General features: G+C 30.7%; 2 protein-coding genes across 2 annotated transcripts; both read left to right on the plus strand.

Moving 5' to 3' along the window:
• Positions 1 to 231: 231 nt before the first annotated feature.
• Positions 232 to 4,092, plus strand: LOC132951994 (beta-galactosidase-like). Its single transcript, XM_061024093.1, has 11 exons — positions 232 to 443; positions 580 to 746; positions 1,503 to 1,653; positions 1,727 to 1,790; positions 1,853 to 1,947; positions 2,132 to 2,321; positions 2,480 to 2,829; positions 2,895 to 3,176; positions 3,236 to 3,376; positions 3,483 to 3,689; positions 3,817 to 4,092. The coding sequence occupies exons 1-11, from the start codon at positions 375 to 377 to the stop codon at positions 4,021 to 4,023; spliced, it is 1,923 nt and encodes a 640-aa protein (XP_060880076.1). The 5' UTR covers positions 232 to 374; the 3' UTR covers positions 4,024 to 4,092.
• A 2,334-nt stretch (positions 4,093 to 6,426) lies between these two features.
• On the plus strand, positions 6,427 to 12,081 carry LOC132952042 (beta-galactosidase-like). The gene is made up of 11 exons (XM_061024168.1): positions 6,427 to 6,599; positions 6,736 to 6,902; positions 8,150 to 8,300; positions 8,374 to 8,437; positions 8,499 to 8,593; positions 8,770 to 8,959; positions 9,115 to 9,464; positions 9,530 to 9,811; positions 9,871 to 10,011; positions 10,118 to 10,324; positions 10,454 to 12,081. Exons 1-11 carry the CDS (start codon positions 6,531 to 6,533, stop codon positions 10,727 to 10,729), a joined length of 1,992 nt encoding a protein of 663 aa, XP_060880151.1. The 5' UTR covers positions 6,427 to 6,530; the 3' UTR covers positions 10,730 to 12,081.
• The last annotated feature ends 544 nt before the right edge of the window (positions 12,082 to 12,625 follow it).

The raw sequence follows: 12,625 nt of genomic DNA on the forward strand, positions 1-12,625 counted from the left end.
TAAATAAGCAAATAACTGTAACATGAAACTGTCCGCTCTGTATATTCCGAACAAAAACCATACATAAAATCAACAACATGTTGAAGTTTGTTTACTAATTAATTGACAATTATATCGTTTAGAAATTAAATTATCATTGAGATGTCTGTTTCACGAAAAAAAAATGAATAAACAGATAACAGCTATAGGTACTGTAAAAGTAATAGTTGTATAAGACTACGTGTATGATTATTAATCAAACTGTTGTTCGTCATAGAGCATAGCGAACCCATAACGTGTAGAACACAGAACTAGAGAAGTATAACTTGTTTAATGCTGTGATATTATATTAAAATATTATTGTAGTAAGTTTTCGTCTATTTAAAAAGTGAAAAATGCATTGGATTGGTGTATGTTGTTTTTGGTCATTATTTGTTTTCGTCTTGTCCGATACTAATAATTCGGTAAGTAAATGACGTATACACAAATACGATTGATTAAAATATATAGAAATATCATCGAAATCCGAGGTTTAAATTTAATCGAAATTTTCAAATAATTCGACGGTTGAATTTGTAGTATTGATTTCATATTTTTTAGACAAACAACCGGACGTTCATTGTGGATTATGAAAAAAACGAATTCCTAAAAGACGGAGAAGTGTTCCGGTACGTTTCCGGTGATTTGCACTATTTTCGAATTCCTAAATCTTATTGGAAAGACAGAATTCAAAAAATAAAAGCCGCTGGATTAAACGCTATAACAACGTGAGTATTTATAAAATATATCCATACCTGTAGTGCACAGTGCAGTTAAATGTAACAACGACATCAACTTCATGTTTTAGGAAAACTTTTTAAGGTATAAATATTTTGGCTGGTTTGTTTTAGTATTTAAATTTTGTTGTACATTAATGACAGTCGACGGATTCCAGTTTTTTTAATGTGTTTTGCATATTGTTGTGGTTTTCCCTTTTCCGAGAATTACCTATGCGTATTATACCTGATATAATACATCACATCTATTATACGTTTATACACTAATATACACAGACAGTTGAGTACAATTATAAATTGAATTAAGTTACAACGTCATTATACATTAATAAATTAATAAACACAAACTACCGAGTATAATTATAACTACTTAAAATTTAGCTAAATTATGGTCATAAACACAAGAAACATAGTCATGAGTTTTTATAGACTACCGAGATAATAACTACAATCTACATATTTACATAGTAAATGTAAAAAAACAATAAAAGAGAACCTAGGTTTAATATTATACCAACTTGTTGGTTTCAAAGTACATAGTTATTGGTTTTTTATCCAATGTTAAATGTAATAATATGTGTTTATACCTATAACATAATATAGTTGTTAATAATTCGTCAAAGGATTATTTACCAGTTCCCACATAATGAATATAAAATATAGGGAAACAATAATTAACTCCAATTAGAAAGACATACGATTTTCGTAATATTGTGACACAAATTAAAATTATATTAATATTTTTAGTTACGTAGAATGGAGCTTACACGAACCATTCCCTGGCACATATAATTTCGAAGGGATGGCCGACTTGGAGTATTTCATAAAATTGATCCAAGACGAAGGCATGTACCTACTCTTGAGACCGGGTCCATATATATGTGCTGAACGTGATTTCGTAAGTATAAATGTTGTTTTCATACCATACTCATATTATAAAAAGATATACTACACAAGTATTAATTTTTTAGGGTGGATTTCCATATTGGTTATTGAACGTTACGCCTAAGGGGAGCTTGAGGACAAATGATTCGAGTATGGTTAAGAAAACACTGATATTATTAAATTGTCAAATGTTTAAAAAAATTTCATTTTAGGTTATAAAAAGTATGTTTCACAATGGTTTAGTGTGCTTATGCAGAAAATGAAATCTCATTTGTACGGAAACGGTGGAAATATCATTATGGTTCAGGTGATAAAACAATATTATCAACTGTCAGGATTTAATTATATTTTAAAAAAAGTATTGCGATGTACCTTGGACATTTGCCCGGAATACTTGAAAATATAATACATTAATACTTAATAATATCGTATTTACAATTTACACATAGGTGTTAATATTTGTTTTATAATATAAAATTGATTTTAAATAGGTGGAAAATGAGTATGGGAGTTACTACGCCTGTGATTCAGACTACAAACTGTGGTTACGTGATTTATTAAAAGGCTACGTAGAAGACAAAGCTTTACTCTATACAATTGATATTTGTAGGCAGAGAGATTTTGAATGTGGCCCCATTCCGGAAGTGTACGCGACTGTTGATTTCGGTATTTCAGTAAATGGTTAGTACTTACCTATAATCATTATATACACTGCAGGTTGTTTAATGATACCAATACGCATTTCAGATTAGATATTTGGTAGTACTTGTACAATACAGTACGTTTACAACCGATTTCAACGAGGTTGTTTATTAACTTTTATGATGAATTTTTTTTAGCTACCAAGTGTTTTGAATTTTTGAAAACCTTTCAAAAAGGCGGACCACCCGTCAACTCTGAGTTTTATCCTGGTTGGTTGGCTCATTGGCAGGAACCACATCCTAAAGTGAAATCGGCCGATGTTGTGAAACAAATGAAATCAATGCTGTCATTGAACGCCTCGTTTAGTTTTTATATGTTCCACGGAGGTACTAATTTTGGGTTTACGTCTGGCGCCAATACAAACGAATCCGATGCGAATATCGGATATTTACCTCAGCTAACATCATACGATTATGATGCTCCGATAACCGAAGCTGGTGACCTGACCGAAAAATATTTCAGGATAAAAGAGACGCTCGAGAATGCCGTGAGTCTTTTAACTTTTCACAGTTCTATGCGGAAGTCAAAATTGTTAGAAATTTCTTTTTTTAGAAACATTCTGGGCCGTTACCCGAAAATATCAGCATTATATCACCGATTCCAATGCTTAAAGCAGCCTATGGCACATTCTACTTACAGCCATTGGTTAGTATATTTGAAAAAGTTACCCATCGGATAAATCCTGTGTTAAGCGTTAACCCGTTAACGTTTGAAGGCATGGATATCAACACTGGCTTCGTTATGTACGAAACAATATTATTAAATAAGTTCCAAAACCCAGTGACTCTAACCGTGAACTCTGTAAGAGATCGAGCAATCATATACCTGGATCAAGTAAAGTCACACCCGTACACAATAGTTATCGGTGTTAAAATAATATTTTACTATTTCAGGTACAAGTTGGTACTATGAATCGATTAAAAGGAAACACGACTATACTTTTAGACATAAAAAAAAATTCTGCTCAAACACTGAGTATTTTGGTTGAGAACCAAGGAAGGATCAACTACGGAGATTTCATCGAAGACAGAAAGGTCGACTGTTAAACATATTATCTAATTAATATTTTATTCTCAGTTGAATTGTGTTAAAAAATATGTTGCTTAACATTAATATACCTAATTATATTGTTCTGTCCAGGGAATTTTGGGCAATGTACTTCTTGACAACGAAAAAGTGGGTCCGTGGAAAATGATTGCGCACCCTCTAAACGAAACGTCTTGGCTTTCTTCGATCAAACCAGTGGACAATGTCCAAGCACCGGCATTTTATAGAACACAGTTTACTTTGCCAGAGAACTATACGAGTACCTTAGATACTTATCTGGATACTTCAGGTTGGACTAAGGTGTGTATTTTGATTTTGTTTGTTTGTTTTTTCATCATTTTTTTCACTTTTATCTGTTGAAGTGCACTCATGTGCACATAAACTATCGTTAAAAACATACTATATTTCAAAATTCTTTTTTTTATAGGGAGTAGCGTTTTTAAATGATATTAATCTGGGTCGATATTGGCCACTCGCAGGACCTCAGATTACACTCTACGTACCTGCTAGTTTCTTAAAGCCACCGCCTGCTGTCAATACACTTGTCATGTTTGAACTTGAACGTGCGCCGCAAGACCTGTCAATAAAGTTTGTAGACAAGCCGACTATCAATGGTCCTATAAACACAGATTAAAATACATTCCATGTTGTATTACCTATATTACGAATTATTCATTCAAAATATGATGTTGATTACTTCTTTTTTGCTTATCTTCTTTTATTATGTGGTCGACAGACAATCGTTTTGATCCTTTCCTCAATTCAGAATTTTATATTCTCTCTTCTCCTTCGTGCTATTCATTTTATCAATTCTCTACTGTCCACAATTCTATGCAGAGTCCTATGATATTGGTGAATATGGTTTTTTGTATGTATCTGTCCACATTTGCATAATTATTCTTCTTGGCCACCTCATTTCCCAAAATCGACAAAAAGACTTTCTCTACCTTAGTCCCATCCGTTCTTCCAATATTTTGTAATATCAAGAGGCATCACTAAAATGCAAAAGGGCTAACCTTACTTCTTGCTGGAACAAAATCCTTAACATTTCGTGGAACAAAAAATTAGTTTCGTTGCAGGTCAGTTTTTAGTGAATAACCACTGCGTGTCCACTCATCGACCGTCATAATTAAGATTTAAGTTTCACTAGTAGAGAGACCCCCTTTTTTTTAACTCGGTGACCTCTCCAACTACTCCCCTCAACAGTCGGATTTATATTTTCCCATGAGGTACGATAGAAATAGTCCTTAACTATACTAAACGATTCTCGTTCGTCAGTGCACTGCAAGTAGGTATATACACTATTGAGATTTTCACAATAAATTGCCGCGAAATTCTTCTGATAGGACAAGTCATTATTCGTTCTTATAATTAATGTCGTCATTTCTGAAAATAGTAAATGAATTTTTTATTGAAACCAAAACTATAGTGCCATACATCCTTTGTCTTATTGTATAATATAGATTATTTTTTAAAGATTTTTTTGTAATTTAAAGTTTTTGTCTTATACTCATCTACTGCAACGGACAACTCACTATACTAAAATAAACAATATTGTATGTTCTGAGATGTCTTTGTACATAAATTCGTGGGCGTAAAATAAGCATGTCCCAACTGAGTGGGTCCCAAATGTATACTAAAATACTCTTACCCGTATCAATAACAAATATTTCATTTATTTATATAGGTACATCTGATTTGCAAAATTGACGTCATAATATTATATTTGGTGGTTGATATAAGTATTAAAATGCTATTTATTACATATTTTATAAGTTTTATTTTGACAAAATATAATTTAAATAAATAATAGCATTGAATTAATATTTCTAATAATATTACTGTTAATATAACTGTTTGAAAATAAATACATGTTTATACAAAAGCTTATAATATTATATAAATCGTGCCTGTAATGATATTGGTTGAGATACAAAAAAAATTTAAAGTACATTGCTAATTAGTCACTACTAGTAAATTACGAATTTGATAACTTTTCTATTAATAATATAGTAATAGGTAATATTAATATTAATACCAAAAATAATGTAAAACTAAAAAATTTTTGGATTTTAAAATCAAAACCGTAGACACATTTATCATTATTTACAGTAACCTAGTGCTTGAATTAGGAGGGGGGTGAGCAGGGGAACGGAGCTCCCCTACTATTTTTATTTTTTTGTTTGCGTAGCCTTTCTATTATTTTTTACTTGGACGGTAAAAACTAATGTCCGAAATAATTTCTATTAAAATGTTGATTTCAATTGATGTCGATTGTATAACAAGTTTTACTATTTTAAATTGTTCACATCAAAATTATTTTTGATATTAGTTTATTAATTGATTATAATATCACTCTGTGTTTTGCCTATGTAGTCAGTAGTTCACAGTTCATAGATCATATAAGTATATTATCTAAGGCACAGATACTGATGGGTGCTAGTACTATCTTAAATCGTGTTCCGAATGAAATGTTATCAGTTTCAGTTATATGGTTATCATTTATCGGTGTTTTTGAATTTTTATATCCATTTTAAAATATATGGTCTGTTTTGAATCAAAAATAATAGTTATTAATTTTGTTATCCATTTAGTATATTGAATAAACGGGTAGATTGTTATTAACCTATTTGGAATTCAAAATGTGTTGCTGAAAAGTGGTATTCAAAATGTATGTTGGGCAGATGCGTGTGGGTGTGGGGGGCAAGCCCCCTACGGGTCTGTGTTGATTAGTTGTACCCTTACAATGCAGTTTTTAAATCGTTGGATTGAACTCCTCGACTTAATTCTTCCCAATTCGAGCACTGGAGTAACCAATGCAGTGTACAATAATTGTTCATCATTATATTTAATCTATTGCTTTATCAGCATAAAATTTCAATCCATACATCGTTTTGAAATTAAATTATCATTAAAATGACTGTTGAACAAAAAAATTAATAAACAGATAAGAGCTATACTATAAAAACTAATAATGGTCGTATAAGACTACGTGATTATGATTCAAACTCTTGTTTGACATAAAGTATAGTGAACTCATAACGTGTGGAACACAAAATTAGAGAAATATAACTTATTTAATGCTGTGATATTATATTATAATAATATTATAGTAAGTTTTCGTCTATTAAAAAGTGAAAAATGCATTGGATTGGTGTATGTTGTTTTTGGTCATTATTTTTTTTCGTCTTGTCCGATACTAATAATTCAGTAAGTAAATGACGTAAACACAAATACGATTGATTAAAATATATAGAAATATCATCGAAATCCGAGGTTTAAATTTAATCGAAATTTTCAAATAATTCGACGGTTGAATTTGTAGTATTGATTTCATATTTTTTAGACAAACAACCGGACGTTCATTGTGGATTATGAAAAAAACGAATTCCTAAAAGACGGAGAAGTGTTCCGGTACGTTTCCGGTGATTTGCACTATTTTCGAATTCCTAAATCTTATTGGAAAGACAGAATTCAAAAAATAAAAGCCGCTGGATTAAACGCTATAACAACGTGAGTATTTGTAAAATATATCCATACCTGTAGTGCACAGTGCAGTTAAATGTAACAACGACATAAACTTCATGTCTTAGGAAAACTTTTTAAGGTATAAATATTTTTCCAGTTTACATAATGTGTTTTGTATAGTATTGTGTTTTTCACTTTTCCAAGAACTACCTATGCGTATTATATCTTATGGTATTATGGTAACATTACATCTACTACCTATAATTATAATTATCTACAACAGCGGTTCTTAACCTGTGGTCCTCGGCCCCCTGGGAGTCTGCAATACTCATGTCGGGGGTCCGCGGCAGCCTTAACACATAACATACGTCAATAAGTGATATGAATGCATTATTACAATATTGTTGGATTATAATTTTTTTTTTCATATAATATATAATATGTAGATTCTACACCAAATAATTGTATTATAAATATTTGTTAAGTAAAATCGGTTTTTCTTGTCCATACAAAATGAATATGCGTACAGCACTATAGTCTCGGAAGTCTTATATTTACTGCCACTAAGTGCAGCTGATCGATCGTAGTCAACTATAGTTTTATACATATTACATTTTTATAAAAAATGAATTGTAATAAAATAATTATAAATGTGTTTGTTTTGTTATGTCTACTTATGTAATTTGTTATATAAAATAATGATTGTAATTTTGGTTATAATATCATGAGATGTTTTGTAAAAAAAAAAAAGGTATTTGAAAAAAAATTTGGTAAGGGGTTCTGCAATCTACAAAAGGTTAAGAACCGCTGATCTACAAGATTTAATAAATATAATATTGTTATGATTGAAGTTACAACGTCATTATACATTAATATACACAAATTACCGAGTACAATTATAACTACTTAACATTTAGCGAAATAATGAGCACAAACGCAAGGAACATAGTCGTTAGTTTTTATAGACTACCTAGATAATGCCTACAATCTACATATTAGTAAGAGTAAATACTAAAAAAACGATAAATGAGAATCTAGATTTCATATTAAACCTACTTGTTAGTTTCAAAGTATATAATTATTTGGTTTTTTTATCCAATGTTAAATGTAATAATATGTGTTTATACCTATAACATAATATAGTTGTTAACAATTCGTCAAAGGATTATTTACCAGTTCCCACATAATGAATATAAAATATAAAAAGGGAAACAGATGAACTCTAATTATAAAAACAAACGGTTATATTATTATTATTTTGACACAAATTATAATTATTTTAATATTTTTAGTTACGTAGAATGGAGCTTACACGAACCATTCCCTGGCACATACAATTTCGAAGGGATGGCCGACTTGGAGTATTTCATAAAATTGATCCAAGACGAAGGCATGTACCTACTCTTGAGACCGGGTCCATACATATGTGCTGAACGTGATTTCGTAAGTATAAATGTTGTTTTCATATAATACTCATATTATGAAAAAATATACTACACAGGTATTAATTTTTTAGGGTGGATTTCCATATTGGTTATTAAACGTTACGCCGAAGGGGAGCTTGAGGACAAATGATTCGAGTATGGTTAAGAAAACGCTGATATTATTAAATTGTCAAATGTTTAAAAACTTTCATTTTAGGTTATAAAAAGTATGTTTCACAATGGTTTAGTGTGCTTATGCAGAAAATGAAACCTCATTTGTACGGAAACGGTGGAAATATCATTATGGTTCAGGTGATAAAACAATATTATCAACTGTCAGGATTTAATTATATTTTAAAAAAAGTATTGCGATGTACCTTGGACATTTGCACGGAATACTTGAAAATACAATACATAATAATATCGTATTCATAAATTAAACATAGTTGTTAATTTTTGTTTTAAAATTTTTAATTGATTTCAAATAGGTAGAAAATGAGTATGGGAGTTACTACGCCTGTGATTCAGACTACAAACTGTGGTTACGTGATTTATTAAAAGGCTACGTAGAAGACAAAGCTTTACTCTATACAATTGATATTTGTAGGCAGAGAGATTTTGAATGTGGCCCCATTCCGGAAGTGTACGCTACTGTTGATTTCGGTATTTCAGTAAATGGTTAGTACTTACCTATCATCATTATATACACGGCAGGTTGTTTAATGATACCAATACGCATTTCAGATTAGATCTTTGGCAGTACTTGTGCTGTACGGTACATTTACAACCGATATCAAAGAGGTTTATTAACTTTTATGATGAATTTTTTTTAGCTGCCAAATGTTTTGACTTAATGAAAACCTTTCAAAAAGGTGGACCACCTGTCAACTCTGAGTTTTATCCAGGTTGGTTGGCTCATTGGCAGGAACCACATCCTAAAGTGAAATCGGCTGATGTTGTGAAACAAATGAAATCAATGCTGTCATTGAACGCCTCGTTTAGTTTTTATATGTTTCACGGAGGTACTAATTTTGGATTTACGTCTGGTGCCAATACAAACGAAAACGATGCGAATATTGGATATTTACCCCAGCTAACATCATACGATTATGATGCTCCGATAACCGAAGCTGGTGACCTGACCGAAAAATATTTCAGGATAAAAGAGACGCTCGAGAATGTCGTGAGTCTTTTAACTTTTCACAGTCCTATGCGGAAGTCAAAATTTTTAGAAATTTCTTTTTTTAGAAATATTCCAGTCCGTTACCCGAGAATATCAGCATTACATCGCTAATTCCAATGCTTAAAGCAGCCTATGGCACATTCTACTTACGGCCATTGGTTAGTATATTTGAAAAAGTTACCCATCGGATAAATCCTGTGTTAAGCGTTAACCCGTTAACGTTTGAAGGTATGGATATCAACACTGGCTTCGTTATGTACGAAACAATATTATTAAATAAGTTCCAAAACCCAGTGACTCTAACCGTGAACTCTGTAAGAGATCGAGCAATCATATACCTGGATCAAGTAAAGTCACACCCGTACACAATAGTTATCGGTGTTAAAATAATATTTTACTATTTCAGGTACAAGTTGGTACTATGAATCGATTAAAAGGAAACACGACTATACTTTTAGACATAAAACAAAATTCTGCTCAAACACTGAGTATTTTGGTTGAGAACCAAGGAAGGATCAACTACGGAGATTTCATCGAAGACAGAAAGGTCGACTGTTAAACATATTATCTAATTAATATTTTATTCTCAGTTGAATTGTGTTAAAAAATATGTTACAAAACATTAATATACCTAATTATATTGTTCTGTCCAGGGAATCTTGGGCAATGTACTTCTTGACAACGAAAAAGTGGGTCCGTGGAAAATGATTGCGCACCCTCTAAACGAAACGTCTTGGCTTTCTTCGATCAAACCAGTGGACAATGTCCAAGCACCGGCATTTTATAGAACACAGTTTACTTTGCCAGAGAACTATACGAGTACCTTAGATACTTATCTGGATACTTCAGGTTGGACTAAGGTGTGTATTTTGATTTTGTATTGTTTGTTTTTTCATCATTTTTTTCACTTTTATCTGTTGAAGTGCACTCATGTGCACATAGACTATCGTTAAAAACATACTATATTTCAAAATTCTTTTTTTTTATAGGGAGTAGCGTTTTTAAATGATATTAATTTGGGTCGATATTGGCCACTCGCAGGACCTCAGATTACACTCTACGTACCTGCTAGTTTCTTAAAGCCACCGCCCGCTGTCAATACATTTGTCATGTTTGAACTTGAACGTGCGCCGCAAGACCTGTCAATAAAGTTTGTAGACAAGCCGACTATCAATGGTCCTATAAACACATTAGGCCCTTCATCAGTCCTAGTAATTACTAGTCTATTAACCTTTTCCAATTTTTTTAACACTCTGTATAGGTAATTATTACAATAAATAGTAAATACTAATAAATTATGAAACTTATGAGATACTAAATAGGAAAAACACAAATATGATAATAATATGAGAAACATAAATAAATACAACGCTGTTTTCACAAACAATATTCTGATCATAATAATACAATATGTACCTATCTCATGATTTTGCTCTATTATATTACTAGATAATTAAGTGTGTCCAAATGGCATCAACTATAAAAGTTAGGTTATCATGTGTGGCGTGAAGTAAAATACATTAATCTAACCTATTAGTAAGAACTATGAAGTACTCAAATATAGAAACAGGCGCACCCGCGCACTTACGATTAAATTACATTTAACAAGTATAACTGTAACTATAATGTTTTCAGCATTTTTTCAAGTTTATAAATTGGTTATCATGTTAAAAAACACAAGCATACATTAATCAACAAGTGGACAGTGGACCCTTATGATAGAAGAACATAATGTTATCCATACTTTTTTCATCATTAGTAACTATTAGTAAATGAACCACTCGCACAAGTGCCGAATACCAATATCTAATAATATCAACCCAACAATTATCTGTAACTGTTTTTCACTAGATAAGGTGACTTCAATTAAATATCTGGGTATTTACATTGACGAAAACCTAAAATGGAATATTCATGTCAACCATATTAATAACACGATTAAAAATTTGTTGATATTTTCAAATCGCTCAAATACATCATAAATTATAAACTTAAAAAATGAACATACATCGCACTTGTGCAATCAATTATTTTTTATGGTATTTCGTGTTGGAGAGGTGCATATCCAACCCATCTCTACAACCTTGAAGTAACGATAAATTCGCTGGTAAAATTAATTTTTAATATGCCTCGCTTGTTTCAAACGTCTAAATTATGTAGAGAATTAAATATATTAAATTTACAATCTTTGTACCTAAAAAATATTTGTTTATTAATGTATAATTTGAAGGATGACATTGCTGTACCAAGTCACAATTATTCTACTCGACTTAAATCTAAGTCAATTGTCATTATTCCTATAATTAGGACAGTTTTTGGACAGCAATGCCCTCAATTCAAGTTTATAAAATTTTGTTATTATCATGATTTAAATGTACATAATTTCAAAAAATTATATTAATAGTTTATTTCAGTAATTTTCATTTAAATACTATTGTTGTAATCTTTGATTTGTTATGTATATATATATTTTTTTTTTTTTGTTTTCTTTATACATACCTAGTTAATATTTATATCTAACCATTATTATCTATGGAACTCTCTCCTCTAGCACAGCCATCGGCTTTTGAGGAGATCCAGAAATGTAAGCTTATGCTAATCATGACATTGTATTATCTTTCTTGATGGAAAATAAATTTATTACCTATTATTATTATTATTATTATCATTATTATTATAAATGGATTTATTCATTTAATGTGCGTGCATTGACGTCATGTTGGATAAGAACTAATTCGTTTTATTAAAAAAATAAATAAATTGATAATACGCCAACATTAAAATAAATTATACTAGCAAATAGTGTTTTTAATACAAAACATTAGCGTATCTATCGCAACTGTTGAAAACAATAAAAAAGGGTTGTATAGTAATAAATTACGAATCACGTTGCATATCATTATCATTATTTTTTTTTAAACAATTTAATTTTGATTATCGAAAAAGTGTATCAGATTAACATTAATTTCAAAACAACATGATGATGTTTTTGGAATAGAAATCAGATGCGTTCATTTTTGTACAACTAAAATATGACGTGTAAGTTTTTGCACTGCGCGTCTCACGTGCTGTTTTTATTTTTTTTCACAACGGTACATTACTATAATATTATAATAAGTTTTTTGGTTGATATTTAATACCTATAATTTTTTTTTATCGCG

This window comes from Metopolophium dirhodum, chromosome 9 (assembly GCF_019925205.1).
Source record: "Metopolophium dirhodum isolate CAU chromosome 9, ASM1992520v1, whole genome shotgun sequence".
Taxonomy (NCBI): Eukaryota; Metazoa; Arthropoda; class Insecta; order Hemiptera; family Aphididae; genus Metopolophium; species Metopolophium dirhodum.

Coding starts and splice junctions, on each gene's coding strand:
- LOC132951994 (XM_061024093.1), top strand. CDS start 375: ATGCATTGGATTGGTGTATGTTGTTTTTGGTCATTATTTGTTTTCGTC. Junction 1,791..1,852: donor CTTGAGGACAAATGATTCGA/GTATGGTTAAGA, acceptor ATTTCATTTTAG/GTTATAAAAAGTATGTTTCA. Junction 2,830..2,894: donor AAGAGACGCTCGAGAATGCC/GTGAGTCTTTTA, acceptor TTCTTTTTTTAG/AAACATTCTGGGCCGTTACC.
- LOC132952042 (XM_061024168.1), top strand. CDS start 6,531: ATGCATTGGATTGGTGTATGTTGTTTTTGGTCATTATTTTTTTTCGTC. Junction 6,903..8,149: donor GGATTAAACGCTATAACAAC/GTGAGTATTTGT, acceptor TAATATTTTTAG/TTACGTAGAATGGAGCTTAC. Junction 8,594..8,769: donor GAAATATCATTATGGTTCAG/GTGATAAAACAA, acceptor GATTTCAAATAG/GTAGAAAATGAGTATGGGAG.